We start from the raw sequence: 18,659 nt of genomic DNA, 5'->3' as shown, positions 1-18,659 counted from the left end.
GGCAGCCTCCTAGCAGGAGATAGCAAGAACAAAAACATCTAATCATCAGAACTGTTAGAACTGCTGCCTGTTAAAGAAATGATGACCACACATGTATTCAGCAATCTTCTACACATCCACACAAACAAACATGCACACCTTGTTTTAAACTGTTTTGTTTGTCGTCTCTTTTTTGTAACATCCATGTAAATAAGGGGCGTCTTAAAACTAAATAAATAGAGGTGCTGAGGAGAGGATAATCAGAGAGTGAATTGTACGAGACAATTCCTCTCCTCTCTCCTCGCGAGACTTGAACTGGTGTCTTTGCTTCCTTTTTTGTCCTGTTTAATGAATGTCTGATTGGTGAACCTGACACTGAGGCTACTTAATTTCTGAGTGAATGCTGTTGAAAGTATTCATTCGCGTGATTACAGTCAGCGTTGTGTTAAATTATGTTGCTTTTACCAACAAAAGAGGTGTACAGTGTTATTATTTTAGTTTTTGCAAATGTGCACATAACAATCGCTTTGGGAGGGATGATAAAAGCAAGTGCAAACTGAATACGTGAAACAATAAAATAAAGATTAAGATGGATTCCTTATAGGGAGGCCCCGTAGCTCAGTGGTGAGCATTGGTTTGGTAAACCAGGGGTTGTGGGTTCGTATCCCACTGGGGCTTCCACTCCCTGAGAAGGGTTGCGTCAGGAAGGGCATCCGGCGTAAAAATTGTGCCAAACATATGTGCGTTCATCTGAGATGACACGCTGTGGCGACCCCGAATGGGACAAGCCGAAAAAAACTTACTTACTTTTATGGATTCCTTATAGAGTACTGGGGTGGGAGGTGGGGGGAATTCAATTCAGTTTTAGTTGCTTTCATGGGCTGAGAGAAAATACAGATTTTGAGAGACATGCATTGCATTCACACGAGTATTATGGAGGCCCTTGGCCCAAAAGAATACTTCTCCTTCACAGAACTTCGTTATTGCTAAGTCGGTGTGAAATTCTAAAACGTATCCAATACCGATCGGCTCTGCTGATATGAGACAGCCATAGTTGTCGCAGTTTAGTTGATAACTGCTAATTTTTATCGCACTGGTTCTTGATCAAAGCTGGCAGTATAAAGAAAGACACTTTACAAAGGCCACTTTCGTTTGACCAACTGATAACATAGCAGTGCACCCCCATTCATACACCTTTCTGAAATGATTTCTGTTTAGTTACGGTTTGTTTACTCGAATTCACCCATCCAAAATGGCGAACGCTTTCTAAAGAAGTTGTGTCACGTCAGTCAAAAACTATCTATTCTGGCTTAAACGCTTGTACATTGTTATTTTTGTCTGCTCAATGACGGGAGTAGTAATAACACAAAGCATCAACTCGCTGTTATACTCGCTTTATTGGCTCTTAGCACACAACACTTCCGGGCGATCCATGCGTGCACTGTCCACCCCACTCATCCCCCAGCCGCGGCGGTTGATGGTGAGAGGTTGGGTGCTTGAAAAGTAGATCATTTGAATTTTGGCGTGCAGAAGGTGAGACGTGTCCTCACGTTTGTAAGTGAAACTGTGACTTATGGAAAATTGACCCCTCCGTACAGGGCACTTAACCACGCCTCCTGAAGTGACGTCACGCCACGTGCGCTAACGTCAGACAAACAATTGGCAAAAATGGCGGCGCAGCAAGAAAAGAATAGAGCGAAACTGTCCAATTTACTGGCTGATTTCTCACTCGCATTCTTAGCTAACAGTGAAATATCGTTGAAAAGCAGACAGCAGGGCTTCAAGTATTTCAGCGAGGGGTATTTCAATGGTATTTACGTGCATATCGGCGGAGAAACCATTGATATTAGCGCGACATCTTTCTGGAGTCAGAGGAAGACCGAGAAGCCACATAATATATTATAACCCAAAGACGAATTCGTCATTGACAGTTTCCTATTTTCGTGTTACCTATCACACTTGTGTGCAGATTCTGTATGTGTGTCTGTATAGCCGTTTGTGAACCGCCGTATGAAGGAAAAGAAGGCGAGGTTTGATTTACGAGTTGTTTCTCTCGTTTTCTTTGTGTAACGTCACGCGCTCCCCTCAATAATTATTCTTGAATTAGTGCCGAACCTACGTAAGTCCCGACCGAGTACGACAATCACTACTTTAGTGTCCTCAAACATCCGTCCTTCAGTCTTGGTGTCTCGGTGCACGTTGAAGGCTTTTAGGACTGCTAGTCCGGTTTAGCTTAGCTCACCGCAAACAAAGAGACACGTTTGTGCAGTCAGATCATCGCAAAATATCGCTCAACACAGATCAAGTGTGTCAATCATTCACATTTATCTATGTTACGCAAGCGAAGAACTGCTAATTCATTTATATTAGACATGTATTGAAAATCAAATATAGGGCATACCTTCGTGCAAACACAGTCCAGTTTACCGTAGCCAGCAACAAAGCGACATGTTGTGCAGTCAGATCATCGCAAAATATCGCTCAACACAGATCAAGTGTGTCAATCATTCACACGTAGCTATGTTATGCAAGCGAAGAACTGCTAATTCATTGATATGAGACATGTATTGAAAATCAAATATAGGGCTTACCTTCGTGCAAACATATCTGTTCCGGTTGATGGATTCAGTTGATCATGCGGTCTTCCACAAAGTTTGATCCATCGAAGACATTTTTCGTACTCGGTCTTCTGTTCCGGTTGATTTTAGATGGATTCAGTGGTTGATGCGGTCTTCAACAAAGTTTGATCCATCGAAGACATTTTTCGTACTGGGTCTTCGGTTTTGGAAAGGGTACGAATTGAACTCCACCAACTAGCCTTTCAGGATACCTGTCGTCACTACTACAAAGTCCGTGACTACACCTCTTAACCATATCTATTGTTAAAGAACCCAAATACGCGATAAAACGCTCGCAAAAGCTATACTGGACCATGCAACGTTGTCTGAGGGAACTGCGGGTCCAAAAAAGGGCGTGGTTTATGCAGATCTCTGGCCTCTGATTGGTCAGCGATGACGCAATTTCTACAGAGGGGTCAATTGTCCTAGAGTTGTGCATCCACACGTATTTTAAGAGGACAAGCTGTATTCATGTGTAAACATTGTAGTGCTTTTATACAAGTGTGTTTATGTGGTTACCTGCCCATCATCCTTGACCATAATGTTGCTGTTGTGCCTGTCTCCAATCCCGAGAATAAATGTAGCTACGCAGTAGCCAGCACAGGACCTTGTGAAAAGGTCCACAGCCATATCATACCTGCAATTTATTTATATAAAATAAAAATATGGGAAGAGACAGGATGAAGATGATTAAATTGGCATTTCGTTATGAGGCTGAAAAGCATTAGCAATGATGCGATGATGACATTGAGGACTTACATCTCTCCCTTGTTCTTGTCTCTGAGCCACTGATGGAGAGTATTAGAATTAAACTGCAAAGCCCCTTTCAAGCCACCTTTGCATTGAATCTGCATGATGGTGTGTGAGCTGCGAACCACCTCAATGAGACCCACACAGTCTCCTAATGATAGACAACCATATGGCAGCATGCTGTAAACAAAAAGTAAGTGCATACAAATGACAAGCTCCTGATATTAAGGTGGAAAGGCAATGGTATACACTGAGAAAGAATACAATGAGCTAATGTAAGTATCTACCGTAGATCCAGTCCCTGATTCTGCCAAATGTTCTCCATGATTTTGATAATCTGCAAAGTCAACATATCTTGGCGGAGGTCTACAGCACAAAAACACAAGACAGTCTAAACTAATAATACCCATTTAAACATTATTATGTTCATACAATAATAATGAATTACTACTATGAGAATAGAATCATCATGCATGATGTATTTTACCGTCTCCATTTTTGAAGATAATCTCATTGTTCTGAAAGAGTAGCTCAGACATGATGTCCGGATTTTCCCAGTTGAGCCACAATGGCCTCTTTGCCGATGACATGATCCTACATTCCTCTAACCTGAAAATAAACAATCTTACATTATTTATTAATCTTTTTCTTATAGCTTTCTTTTAACACATTGGCACATTCTTTCACACATATATGCATAAGCAGTACCCCTTAGGATACCTTAGGTTGCCCAGTTGGTGCGCAGGGTTTAGAGGAGAGGTGAAACTCTGTAGTGCATCCATGTAGTCAGGTCTTTTCATCTGATCCACCAAGAATCGCATTTGAACCTACCCACATGAACACCCCCACACACAGACCAACAACATGAGCACATACAGTGAAGAAAATAAGTATTTGAACACCCTGCTATATTGCAAGGTCTACCACTTAGAAATCATGGAGGGGTCTGAAATTTTCATAGTAGGTGCATGTCCACCGTGAGAGAGATAATCTAAAAAGAAAAATCCAGAAATCACAATGTATGATTTTTTTAACTATTTATGTGATACAGCTGCAAATTAACTATTTGAACACCTGAGAAAACCAATGTAAATATGAGGTACAGTAGCCTTTGTTTGCAATTGCAGAGATCAAAGGTTTCCTGTAGTTGTTCACCAGGTTTGCACACACTGCAGGAGGGATTTTGGCGCACTCCTCCACACAGATCTTCTCTAGATCAGACAGGTTCCTGGGCTGTCACTGAGAAACACAAAGTTTTAGTTTTCTTCAAAGATTTTCTATTGGGTTTAGGTCTGGAGACTGGCTAGGCCACGCCAGAACCTTGATATGCTTCTTACGGAGCCACTCCTTGGTTTTGCTGGCTGAGTGCTTCGGGTCATTGTCATGTTGAAAGACCCAGCCACGAGCCATCTTCAATGCTCTGACTGAGGGAAAGAGGTTGTCGCCCAAAATCTCACAATACAAGGCTGAGGTCATCCTCTCCTTAATACAGAGCAGTTGTCCTGTCCCATGTGCAGAAAAGCACCCCCAAAGCCTAATGCTACCACCCCCACGCTCCACAGTAGGGATGGTGTTCTTGGGATGGAACTCATAATTTGTCTTCCTCCAAATACGGTTAGTTGAATTATGACCAAAAAGTTCTATTTTGGTCTCATCTGACCACTAAACCTTCTTTCATGACTCCTTTGTATCATCCAAATGGTCATTGCAAAACTTAAGACAGGGCTTGACATGTGCTGGTTGAAGCAGGGGAACCTTCTGTGCCATGCATGATTTCAAACCATGATGTCTTAGCATATTACCAACAGTCACCTTGGAAATGTTGGTCCCAGCTCTTTTCAGTTCATTGACCAAGTCCTGTCGTGTAGTCCTGGGCTGATTCCTCACCTTTCTAAGGATCATTGAGACCCACGAGGTGATATCTTGCATGGAGCTCCACTCCGACTGAGATTGACCGTTTTGTTTAGCTTCATGCATTTTCTAATGAGAGTGCTCCAACAGTTGGCAACTGCTTGGCAATTTTTCCATAGCCCTTTCCAGCCATGTGGAGTTGTACAATTTTGTCTCTGATGTCTTTGGACAGCTCTTTGGTCTTGGCTATGTTACAAGTTTAAGTCTTACTGATTGTATGGGGTGCCCAGGTGTCTTTATGTAGCTAACGACTTCACACAGGCGCATCTGATTCAGGATAATACATGGAGTGGAGGTGGACTTTTAAAGGCGGACTAACAGATCTTTGAGGGTCAGAATTCTAGCTGATGGGCAGGTGTTCAAATACTTATTTGCAGCTGTATCACAAATACATCGTTAAAAAAAAATCATACATTGTGATTTCTGGATTTTCCTTTTTACATTATCTCTCTCACAGTTGACATGCACCTACGATGAAAATTGAGACCCCTTGATGATTTTTATGTGGGAGAACTTACAATATAGAAGGGTGTTCAAATAGTTATTTTCTTCACTTTAATTGATTAAACAATTCAACACATTAGTTCAGAGGGGCCCAAACTTTTTTGCCACATGATCGACGTTTCAAGTAGGCAACCTCCACGCATCTACGAGGGGGTAGGGGAGGGAATAAATAAATAAATGGGGTGGGGGCTGCGACAGCCGTTAAAAAAAGCAAGAGACATACGTCAGTTTGTTAGAACACGTCTTTATGGGCACATGTCTCGTGACACGTCAGAAAAGGCCAGGATTGGTCAAACCGACTGTGAGTCAATCGATGAGACATGATCAACATATTGGGCACACCTGGATCAAGGGACGGGATGAATGAGAGGCTGGCATCTTTTTTTTTTTTTTTTGGGTGGGGAGACATTCGATTGACCAAAATTGCCTCACGATCAACTGATGCATTGAGCACCTCTGCATTAGTTTATCAGAGACAATATGTGTTGTGCAGATTTGCTAATTACTCTTGGTGAGCACTTGCCTCAACAGCAAGAATGCCAGTTAGAAAAACAAGCCCTTGTAACCTGTTATAATTATCAAATAAATAGAACTATGTTGGGAAATATTCTGAATGAGATTACCTTCTGTGTCTCATCTTTTTTCTCTTGTTTAAGGATATCAGTGAGATTGATGAGTTTTTCCATGGCCTCCACCTGCCTGCTTAAGTGTTTGAGGTACATGCCACAGGCCCTGCAGTAAGCCTCTAAAAGTAGGCCAAACCTTTGGCTGACATTTTTATTATGCATTTCGGCCCTATGAGAAAGAAAAAAAGATTAGATTAATAATAAAAATAATCAATTGTACCAAAAAGATAGACAGAAGAAAGTTACATTTGAATTAACTCACTTGAGATGCCAAAAGAAAAAATGTCCTATCCTTTGATTAGTTAGTGCCTTTTTAAGTAGAAAACGGGCCAGAGGATTGTCAAGGTACTGCTCATATTTTATAACCTGGCACAAAGAGAAAAAAACTTTTAACAATCACTGAAACTGACAGTAAGACACCTAAAACCTCACAAAAACAGAAAAATCCATGAACTGTATTCCATTTCAGACAAATGCAAAAATTACAAAATTACAGTTTCCTTACGATAGGTTTTCTCAGAAAGTGGTTCTCAAACAAGGGTGTGCAAGCCATAGCCTAGGGGCAGACACAAAATATTTTTCTACAAAATATCTGCTTGGGGGGTGGGGGGTGCATATATCCATACAGAGAGCTCAGAACTGCACTTTTGACCCATTTTCGTCTTAAATTTTGGTGTATCACTGGTCACCACACAAATCTTAAATCCCAGGATGAACAGAGATGTTATATTTACCTTTTAGTTTCTTTCAAGATGTTTAAGATGTCTGATTACAGCAATAATATATTCTTTACGGTCAAAAGTTTACATACATTTCTGTAGTATCAAGTAGCTTTTCCTTTGAACTGCATGACTTGGGTCAAACATTTTGGGTAACCTTCCACAAGCTTCTGACAGTACTCTGGTGGAATCCTGGCCCATTCCTCCTGACAGAAATGGTGTAACGGATTCAGGTTTGTCGGTTGCCTTGCTCCTGCACACCTTTTCAAATCTGCCCACAAATGTTCAATGGGATTCAGATCAGGGTTTTGTGATGGCCACTCAAAGACATTGAAGTTGATACCCTGAAGCCACTTTTTAAACATTTTTTTAGCTTTGTTCATTTGGAAGACCCATTTGCGCACAAGTTTTAGTTTCCTGGCTGATATCTTGAGATGTTTTCTCAAAATCCCCATGTAATGTTCTTTCTACATGATGTCGTCAAATTCAAGAAAAGATAAAGTACCTGCTGCAGCAAAACAGCTCCAAAACAGGATGCTGCTACCTCCATGCTTCAAAGTTAGTGTGTTCTCAGGTCTACAAGCTTCCCCTGTTTTCCTTTATATGTAACGTTGGTCGTACAGCCACACTCTAGTTTCATCATACCAGAGGACATGTCTTCAGCAGTTAAGATCTTTGTCTGGGTGTCTTTTTGCAGACTGTAATCTGTCTTTTTTACATTCTCAGAGGACCTGAAGTGGGGGACGAACATCAACTACACCTTCAAAAAAGCCCAGCAAACAAAGTACTTCTTGCAGCTTCTGAGGAAGCACGGCCTGTCACAAGGGCTGCTGAGACAGTTCTTCCAATCAGTACTGTGTACCTCAATCACAGTCTGCCTTGGGGCCGCCACAAAAAATGATAGACTCAGACTGAAATGGACAGTCAAAACTGCTGAACGGATTGTCATTATCATGCTATCCACTATGGAGGACTTGGATGCAACGTGAACTAGCTCCAGAGAAGGCAGGATCCTTTCAGACCCTCCAAATCCCTGCCACCAGCTCTTCCAGTACCTTCCGTCGGGAAAACGCTACAGATCATGTCATGTCATTATCCAAGCCACTTATCCTCACAAGGATTGCGGGAAAGCTGGAGCCTATCCCAGCTAGCTCCGGGTGAAAGGCGGACTCCACGCTGAACTGGTCGCCAGTCAGTTGCAGGGCAGATATCGACACCATCACTGAGCGGGAATTGATCGCACGCTGGCCGCACCAAATGCAGGCTTGTGTACCCCTACACTATCAGTGACTCCCGCTACAGATCAATGAATGTCAAAAGTAGCAGGCATTCGAACAGTTTATTTCCCCTCTGGCAATGAAGTCATTAAAATCTTGATCAGCAAACCTACTATTTTTCTGTTTTGTGCCGTGTGAGGACACTCACTCACATCCTGCTGGTCCAATCAGTATTGGTATTAGTAATATATAATATATATATATATATATTATATATATATATATATATATATATATATATATACATACTGTGATTGGCTGGCAACCAGTTCAGTGTGTACCCCGCCTCCTGCCAGTTGACGGCTGGAATAGGCTCCAACACTCCCCGCGACCCTCGTGAGGATAATCGACATGGATGGATGGATGGATATACTGAAGTAATAAATAAGTGAAAAGAAATTTAATTGACGTCACAGATCAAACAAGACCAAACATCCCAGACCAAATCAACAGAGCAATGTTTGAGGGAGTGTAACCTTCAGAAATGCATCTATGAAGACAGACATTTGATTGTGTCAAATGCTATTTTAATATGAACACATTGATGTTAATAAAAGTTGTTTGCAGTTATAATTTACGTACAAAACATCTGTACTTTCTGTCCCATCTTGTATGTTTTTGTTCTTGTAGCGCAGTGGTGACTAACCAGTCAGCGATCAAGAGCCATTTTTTTCTGCGTTACGGCAAAGAGACAAATCATAAACATGAAAGAGCCACATTTAACCTTCCTCAAACATACCTTTGCTCAGCCAGATTTATTGTAAATGTCACATATCAACGTGATAAAAAAAAAACTCCTACAGAGCACCAAGACCACAGACCAGTAATTAAAAAAAATTTTATTGTGTACTCTTTCACACAGACAAACTACCAGCTCAACCAAGTCTCATCTTGTATGTCACAACTATCATTTAATGCAAGACTAAAATACTCAAAAGATTGGACGTCTGACTGCAATTGTGAATCAGTAGCCATGGTAATGTATGGCAGGGGTGTCCAGACTTTTTTTACCCCAGGATCTACTTCTCAAGCATCCAGCCCCTTGCAATTTTTCACGTTTTTTTTTTTTTGAGTGACCGAAAATGAAATAGAATGACCAAGTTACAAAGATCTACCCACTACAAAAATTTAAAACATATTTACTTTAAAGTATATTGAGGGTGCCTTATGTTTAAATGTATGTTTGTGTGCCTTGCATAACCAAATGAGCCAATATTACACAACATAATTAGCTTTAAAAATTTTTTGTAACTGTCTGAGTTCACACTGATGATCACTAAACACCATACGAATGAAAATTCACACCTGGGCTGTGTCAGTCACGTCAGTGCATTTGTCCGACTTTCCAACCTTTTATTTTCTCTAACGTTATTCTCTATTCAGTGTGAATGGACAGTTGAAGGTCTGATACCACTTGTTTAATTTTTTTTTGTTTTCAGGAGTAGAAAACATTGCTAAGGCATTTTTTTAATAAATTCTCCTTCATTGTTTGGCTTTTTGCCCCTTGCAATGTTCCAAGGCAGTTGACATGATGCAAGCATTAGTCTCTGGATACGTAATTATTTCTTTAAAAAACTGCATCTGCTTTTCTGTTCCATCTTTCAAAATGACAAACTTGTGACTGTAAAGTTCAGTCCTCTTGGAAATTCTGGGACGATGTAAGTATGGAGTGAGCTGAAGTCAAGATTTGAAGCTGTGAAATGCGATAGACGTCTGACAAAAAAGCCAGTGTGGCTAGCCATTGTGCTCAACAGTAAAAAAAAAAAAAAAAAAAAAAAGTGGTAAAAATGTCCCCTGTTCATCCACATATTTTCATTTAACTTTGCATTTTTCAGGTAAAATTGACAAATTATTTTCTCCAAAGATCACGATCCGACTGGGGTCAGGTTTTCATTCAATGCACATACCAATTTTGTGAAAATACCATGTAAACCTTTCCTGCTATGGTCACATGACCATGGTTGGGAGACACAGAGGAGATGTCTTCTCTGGAACAGAGGTCATCCTCCTTGGGGTTAACTCCCTTCTCTCATTGCACAGCTGAGTTGGGTGGCGGGAAAAATAAAACCACTCTCCCCGGTTGCCAATGCACTCTTTTAACCATGCGCAGTCACTTATCACACAGCCATCGACACACACACCCAAGACACTGAGCTTGTTGTCACAAAACCTGTAAAAGCTGTAATAAATGCAAGCGCTCTCGCAACTACCACAATGAACTCTAGCAAAGCGCGCGCGCACGTGCACTACATAAACAGAGCTTCAATATGCTTTTGTGGCTTCACGAGAGCTGCATAAAAGGAGACAAAGAGCCACATGCAGCTCAAGACCTGCAGGTTGGCCACCCCTGTTGTAGAGCTTACATTTGTTCTTGAAAAAATACAATTTTATTCTGATAATTTACTTTTACTCTCTAAAAAAAAAAAACTTGCCATCCTTATGAGTTTTTACTTGGAAATAGGCAATTATAAAATTCCTATGGTATTTAGGGTAGGGAAGGTAGTAATGTTTAATTAGCATTTGATGATGGGTCACTGGAGTCAAAACGTTTGCAAACCCTTGAGAGAGACAGAACACATACCTGTACAAGTTGGATGAGATACTGAGACAGTTTGTCATCAGTCAGGTATTTATCAAGGCAGCGTACAGCAAAGTGTCTAACCATGGGGTCCGGGTAGTTGCAGTCCAACAATTCCATGGCCTGTTCTGGACGGATAGATGGCCATTCCTTCAATAGGCAGTACATCTAGGGCACACCAAAAAAGACAAAAACATTGAGTTTGTTGTGAAGTGACAACAAATGTATTTGAGAAGAAAATGTATTGTACTTAAATTACATATCCTTGACGTTACGCAGAATCCTTGTATCTCCAAAACAACCACTTTTCAGGAAACCCCAAAAAATGTTTATTGAGCCATTAACATTGTATTGTAAAAGAGAGGCAGCCATTTTCAATATTTTAGATTAGTCAGTATTTTGTGAAAATAAAAATGGGGACTGATCAATAGTATAGAGTTTAGGAAAAAAAAATAGGAATGTTACCAAATTTTGACAGGTTTCTGTCTAACAGTTCAGAGTAAAAAAAATAAAATAAATAATGCTTTGCATTTGTCAGTAGATACATCAAAACTACCCTCTAAAATATTGGCAAGATGTATCATGAATAATAATGACAATACCTGGGCTACTTCATCTCTGGAGTTCCATTTGACAGCAAGAAGGATCTTGGGAAGGATCTCTGGGAAATTCATGCAATAGTGCCTGGTAAAGGGAAGGCATGTATCAACAAGGTTTATGTAAAACAAGCTTATGTTAAATACTGTATTTGTGATTAAAAAGCTAAAAGAAACATTTTGTACAGGAATGTACACAGCTCCATTCATGCATTCATTCGTCTACTGTTCTTCTTATCCTCACTAGGGTTGTGGGAGTACTAGAAACAGCTATCTTCAAGAAGCGACCCTTAACTGGTCGCCTGCCAATCTCAGGGTAAATACAAACAAGAATTCATTCTTATATATGTTTAGAGTCTTTAATGAATTCATATTTTTGGGATGTCAGAGGAAAGCAGACAGCCTGGAGAAAACCCACACAGGCACAGGGAGAACCTGCAAACTTCACACTGGCTGGCTCATACAGCTTCATTATATCATAATTAAAGTGTGACTTTAGACTTCTGAATTTATTAGTAGTCATTAATATCTATAAGTTATCGAGCCAACTACCTATGTCTCCACAGGAAGTCTTTCTCCTGTTCAGTGATTTCTGAGAGAGGGTCTCTGTTACTGAGCTGTCCCAACTGATCTATGTCACTCTCTGTCAGGGCATGATCTCTCGCCACACGATTGCTCTGAAACACAACAGCAATAAGATACATATACACTGTTGTTATTGATATAATTCTTATATAATATTCCCATGTCAGATGAGGAATACAAGGATACAAAGCTAGATTTCAATCACTGCCCCGAGTTTTATTGCACAGTAGAGTACACTTACTCGAGGGAAATGCAGGCATTCAGCCGTGTCATCACTGTGCAAAACAAAAGAAGCCTGGACTACCTGCAGTAGTGATTAGGGTTGGGCATCGAGAATCGATTGGACCTGGGACCAATGTTCTGGTTTTCTCTGAAAACTTCAAATTTAAAAAATTCGGTTCCAAGTGAATAAGTGGTTAAAATCAACAAAGTGACGTAAAGCAACAAAGAAAAATACACAGGTTGACGTTGCTGTGCACAATGGTGCCCGACAAAAATGTGTTAATTTGTAAACATGGGTGACCAGATGCCTCAGTGCAACACTTGGAATAAGATGATATTCTGCAAGGGCACCTTTTACAATATGTAGTGTCTGATGTGCTCTGAGCTTCAGCCAACAATGAGGGGAACTTCAGTCAAGTCAAGTTCCAGTTAACTGAGTGAGTGAAATATATTATCTTTGTAGTGTATTCAATAAATATAGGTCGATGATTTGTAAAACATTGTGTTGGTTTAATTTGTTTAACACAACGTCCCAATTTTAATGGAATTGAAATTTTAATTTCTACACCCATTGTTTAAACCATGGAATTTTGTTTTTTAACCTCATGCCACAAAAGAATCTTAATCAAGAATCATTTGGAACCAGAATTGAACTAAGGAACTGGAATCAGAATCACTCAATTTCTAAGGAAACCCTAGTTGTGATGCATAAGGACCTCTTAGGAAAGCTTCTCAAACAACTCAAATTACACATAAAGGTATAATTTAATACTCTTCCTTAATCCTTTATCATAAATAAATAAAACTGTGTTTTGTCCCTTCTTTGTGTCACCCAGTACCTGAGAGACCTGGATAAAGATACCCGATGGCCACTTTTACCTAAATTAGAATTCAAAGCAACTACCTCATGTCTATCATTCAGTGCGATAACATAATAATGAAAATTATAATTAAGATACTTTACAACCAAAGTGAAGTGAATAGTATCCCACTGAGTCCCACTTTTATAATACAATGGATAGGACAGAAAAAATACCTAGTTTAGTGGACCGGTAAATTGCAATTGACATCCCCCCCCCCCCCCCCCAAAAAAAAAAAAAAAGCACAGCACCTCTAACTAGAAGCAAAAGAAGTGCTTATTTGTACTCACTGTTGTCTCTGCCATATCACAGATCCATACTTGTGTAGGCATGTACTCAGCAAATGCAATGAACTACATGCTTATATCACAAACCAATAACAGAATGTGCCCTTCTCATCTTAGCCGTGTAAATGTGGTATCAGTTGCACTTGAGAATTGCCACTAACATTTTCAATACATTGTTTGATGAGTAACAGTCATGAATTACATCAAGTGAAAACACCAAGCACCTGGAGATGATTATGCCCCAACTTGGTTTTAGTTAGTACAGTGTCCCCCCATTATTCGTGGGGGTTACATTCCTTTTACCCAAGCTTCTTATTCTTCTCCTTTCGGCTTGTCCCGTTAGGGGTCGCCACAGCGTGTCATCTTTTTCCATCTTAGCCTATCTCCTGCATCTTCCTCTCTAACCCCAACTGCCCTCATGTCTTCCTTCACCACATCCATAAATCTCTTTGGTCTTCCTCTCGCTCTTTTGCCTGGCAGCTCCATCCTCAGCACCCTTCCACCAATATACTCACTCTCTCGCCTCTGAACATGTCCAAACCATCGAAGTCTGCTCTCTTGAATCTTGTCTCCAAAACATCCAACTTTGGCTGTCCCTGAGCTCATTTCTAATCCTATCCAACCTGTTCACTCATAGCGAGAACCTCAACATCTTCATTTCTGGTACCTCCAGTTCTGCTTCCTGTTGTTTCTTCAGTGCTACCGTCTCTAATCCGTACATCATGGCCGGCCTCACCACTGTTTTGTAAACTTTGCCCTTTGTCCTAGCAGAGACTCTTCTGTCACATAACACACGAGACACCTTCCACCAGCTGTTCCAACCTACTTGGACCAGTTTCTTCACTTCCTGACCACACTCACCATTGCTCTGGATTGTTGACCCTAAATATTTGAAGTCCTCCACCCTCGCTATCTCTTCTCCCTGTAGCCTCACTCTTCCCCCTCCACTTTCTTCATTCACGCACATATATTGTTTTAGTTCGGCCATTTCTTCATTCCTTTCCTTTCCAGTGCATGTCTCCATCTTTCTAATTGTTCCTCTGCATGCTCCCTGCTTTAACTGCATATCACAATATCATTTGCGAACATCATGGTACAAGGGGATTCCAGTCTAACCTCATCTGTCAGCCTATCCATTACCACTGCAAACAGGAAGGGGCTCAGAGCTGATCCCTGATGCAGTCCCACCTCCATCTTAAATTCATCTGTCACACCTAAGGCACACCTCACTATTGTTCTGCTGCCATCATACATGTCCTGTACTATTTTAACATACTTCTCTGCCACACCAGACTTATGCATGCAGTACCTTCCTTCTCTCTTATTTTCTTCTTTCATCAATTTCTCAAAGTATTTTTTCCATCTATTTAGCACACAACTGGCACCAGTCAACACATTTTCATCTCGATCTTTAATCACCCTAACCTGCTGCACATCCTTCCCATATCTATCCCTCTGTCTAGCCAACCTGTAGAGATCCTTTTCTCCTTCTTTCGTGTCCAACCTGGCGTACATGTCTTCATATGCCTCTTGTTTAGCCTTTGCCACCTCTACCTTTGCTCTACGTCGCATCTCGATGTACTCCTTTGGCCTCTCCTCAGTCCTCTCAGTGTCCCACTTCTTCTTCGCTAATCTCTTTCCTTGTACGACTACCTGTATTTTGGGGTTCCACCACCAAGTGTCCTTCTCCCCTTTCCTACCAGAAGACACACCAAGTACTCTCCTGCCTGTCTCTCTGATTAACTTGGCTGTCATAGTCCAGGCTTCCGGGAACTTCTGCTGTCCATCGAGAGCCTGTCTGACCTCTTTCCGAAGGGCCGCACAACATTCTTCCTTTCTCAGCTTCCACCACATGGTTCTCTGCTCTACCTTTGTCTTCTTAATCTTCCTACCCACCACCAGAGTCATCCTACACACCACCATCCTATGCTGTCGAGCTACACTCTCCCCTACCACTACTTTACAGTCAGTAATCTCCTTCAGATTACATCGTCTGCACAAAATATAATCCACCTGTGTGCTTCTACCTTCGCTCTTGTAGGTCACTATATGGTCCTCCCTCTTCTGGAAATACGTGTTCACTACAGCCATCTCCATCCTTTTTGCAAAGTCCACCACCATCATCTGCCCATCAAAGTTCATTTCCTGGATGCCGTACTTACCCATTACTTCATCGCCCCTGTTTCCTTTACCAATATGTCCATTACAATCTGCACCAATCACAACTCTCTCGCTGTCTGGGATGCTCAGAACTTCTTCATCTAGTTCCTTCCAGAATTTCTCTTTCAATTCTAGGTCACATCCTACCTGTGCGGCATAGCCACTAACCACATTATACATAACACCCTCAATTTCAAATTTTAGTCTCATCACGCGATCTGATACTCTTTTCACCTCCAAGACATTCGCCAGCTCTTCCTTTAAAATCATTCCTACTCCATTTCTCTTCCCATCTACTCCGTGGTAGAATAATTTAAACCCTGCTCCTAAACTTCTAGCCTTACTACCTTTCCACCTGCTCTCTTGGATGCAATATCAACCTTTCTCCGAATCATCATGTCAACCAACTCCTGAGCTTTTCCTGTCATAGTCCCAACATTCAAAGTCCCTACACTCAGTTGTAGGCTCTGTGTATTCCTCTTTTTCTTCTCACGATGGATCCGGTTTCCTCCTCTTCTTTGTCTTCGACCCACAGTAGCTGAATTTCCACCGATGCCCTGCAGGTTAGAAGTGCCGGGGGCAGGCGTTGTTAACCCGGGCCACAACCGATCCGGTATGGGATTCTTTAGATGAACGCTCATATTTGTTTGGCACAGTTTTTACGCCGGATGCCCTTCCTGACACAACCCTCTGCATTTATCCGGGCTTGGGACCAGCCTACAGATTCCACTGGTTTGTGCCCCCATAGGGCTGCATTATTTCTTTTACCCAAGCGAACGACGAAAATCCATGAATAATGAATGTAGTATTAATACACACTGGTTAAACTGTCAGCATGCATGCCAGCACATATTTCTGCATGTATGTAAGCTACAATATGATGGCCCTCACGAGGCAGTGAGGAACAATTGCATTTCACATCTGTAACCAGAAGAAGCTTACATTGCCCCACATGCTGCTTGTGTAGGCAGGTCACTACTGATGATGTTGGCCACACTCCAGTTGTCACATCAAAACTAAAATTATCACACCACAGCAAACTGAATAGCATAACTACCAAATAATAAAACAAAAGAATGACTCACGAAATAAAGGAGACAAAACATGCACTTTAAATGCTAGTTACCTCCTCCCTGTATGCTTTGCAGGACTCTTCATGCCTACACAGGGAGGGCTTCTGCTTCGAGATGTGAAATGCAATCGTTCATCACTGCCTTGTGATCACCATCATTTGGTAGCTGACACATTTGAAAAATGTACGGGTGTGGTCAGTCATGCACGCAGATATAAAGATATAAAATTCATGTACGCTGAGTGTGGGACAAGTGCGCAAGTGCCCAGTTGCGCGGCTTAGAGGGAACATTGGTCAAGACTACACAAAATAAGCGACATTTTTCAACATCTATGTATTTCTATTCGTAACAAATTTTACATGGGTGATTTTTCGTACCCTAATGGAGATTTGCGAGTGAGAGTGAGTACGCGCCAGTCAAATCACAGGGACTGCTTACATACACGCTAAAATACTTGCTGGCATGCATGCTAACAGTGAAACCAGTGTGCTTAAGTGTACTTTTGTTGGACAAGTCACACAACAACATTTGTACATATTGGAACTCAGTGTGCACATAAGGTCTACCACATTGTCAGGCGTCATGTCTACTGTGGCGCATCGTCTATTTAGAAGAGAATTTAAGACGTTTACTATTGTGAAAATAAGTGAAAATATGGAAAACAAAAAAAAAAAAAAACCTTGGTGAACCATGAATCGGCAAAGGGTGATACCTGTCCAGAGAGGTTGTAGTTAAATCCCAGCTCTCTTGAGATGAACCAGTTAGCATGCTCCTCCACAGCATTCATATCTGGGTATTTGACTGGACTACTAAAGTGGTCAAATTCCAGCTCCAGGCATGGCGTTTCCTGTACAATGGAGTCACACTGTGAATATCAGCCCAATCCGTGAAAAGAGGTGCAATATTTAGCTAACTTGGTATTGGCTGTTTGTGGAGCTTCTACTCAGAGACCTAACACTGAATTCTACTGAGGCAATAAATGCATTTTGACAGCTCAACTCAACAGAATTGTCTATTCTGTGTTATGGTATTTGAGAAGCTGATGTTAACCTTATTGGGGTTGGAGCCTGTAACACCTATAGGGTTGAGAAGATCTTCTAGGCCATGAGGAACAGGCCAGAGGTTCAGCGCCATCTTGTTTGCCACCAGAGTGTGGGTGTAGTCAAACAAGTTGACATTACCCCAAGCCAGAGGACAGTGTTCCTTAAAGAAAAAGGGGCAGGAAATGAGTAAGAGGAAGTACCAAATGAATCAGGATGTACATGGTGAGACTATGCATTTTAAACCATTGCGTAGCTTCTCATCTTAAAAAAAAAAAAAAAAACAATCACAATACCAAAATAAACACACACGCTGGAGTTGTGTATCTGTGGAGATTTGTTGCGGATTCTAATTTAGGATTGTTCAGCTTTGCCATGGGTCTGTTTTCACAAGTTATAAATCAATGGGTTTTGAAAAATACTAGAGTCCCATGGAATTATTGTAAGGTGAAATTACTTGTCTTGGCATTTTAAAGAATTAATGAACCTGTTTTTTGACATAAACATTTATTTAAAAAAAGTGTCAACTGTAGTAGTCAGCACATATGTGTATTCCCATACTCGTTCACCATTAAAGATACAATTACACAAAAGGTTAAATTAACTGTCTTAAATTGTTGTCAATTTATAATGCTCAGTGAAAAACATTAAAGTTGGAATCTTAGCAAACCCAGTACAAGAGTGAACATCAAAATGTTTTCTTTCTGAGTGAAAAAAGTTCATTCTTTTTCTATGTCCTATATACAGTGGAGCGATTGCTTAGATGGGTGAGTTCTGAGGTTCAATTCCTGGCCACGCCTTTGTGGAGTTTCAATGTTCTCTCTGTGCCTCCATGGGCTTTCTCTGGGCATCCAATTTCCTCCCACATCCCAAA

The 18,659-nt window shown here is 41.1% G+C and overlaps 1 protein-coding gene across 2 annotated transcripts in view; it reads right to left on the bottom strand.

The window, feature by feature from the left end:
- Positions 1–18,659, bottom strand: part of LOC133503582 (phosphatidylinositol 4,5-bisphosphate 3-kinase catalytic subunit alpha isoform-like) — a 55,158-nt gene that overhangs the window by 7,874 nt on the left and 28,625 nt on the right. Inside the window, exons 15-27 of one of the 2 annotated variants that reach the window (XM_061825309.1) lie at positions 17,796–17,948; positions 17,458–17,592; positions 12,111–12,235; positions 11,565–11,646; positions 10,966–11,130; positions 6,894–6,944; positions 6,651–6,754; positions 6,386–6,557; positions 4,068–4,174; positions 3,835–3,956; positions 3,635–3,713; positions 3,357–3,527; positions 3,117–3,234 (exon numbers count right to left, since the gene is read on the bottom strand). In XM_061825309.1, the coding sequence (XP_061681293.1) occupies positions 3,117–3,234; positions 3,357–3,527; positions 3,635–3,713; positions 3,835–3,956; positions 4,068–4,174; positions 6,386–6,557; positions 6,651–6,754; positions 6,894–6,944; positions 10,966–11,130; positions 11,565–11,646; positions 12,111–12,235; positions 17,458–17,592; positions 17,796–17,948 (1,584 nt within the window). The remainder of the gene's footprint in view (positions 1–3,116; positions 3,235–3,356; positions 3,528–3,634; positions 3,714–3,834; positions 3,957–4,067; positions 4,175–6,385; positions 6,558–6,650; positions 6,755–6,893; positions 6,945–10,965; positions 11,131–11,564; positions 11,647–12,110; positions 12,236–17,457; positions 17,593–17,795; positions 17,949–18,659) is intronic. The other variant, XM_061825310.1, reaches the window with a different exon arrangement.

The sequence above is a fragment of the Syngnathoides biaculeatus genome, chromosome 7, assembly GCF_019802595.1.
Source record: "Syngnathoides biaculeatus isolate LvHL_M chromosome 7, ASM1980259v1, whole genome shotgun sequence".
Classification (NCBI taxonomy): domain Eukaryota; kingdom Metazoa; phylum Chordata; class Actinopteri; order Syngnathiformes; family Syngnathidae; genus Syngnathoides; species Syngnathoides biaculeatus.
This window is presented reverse-complemented; position numbering and strand designations above follow the sequence as displayed.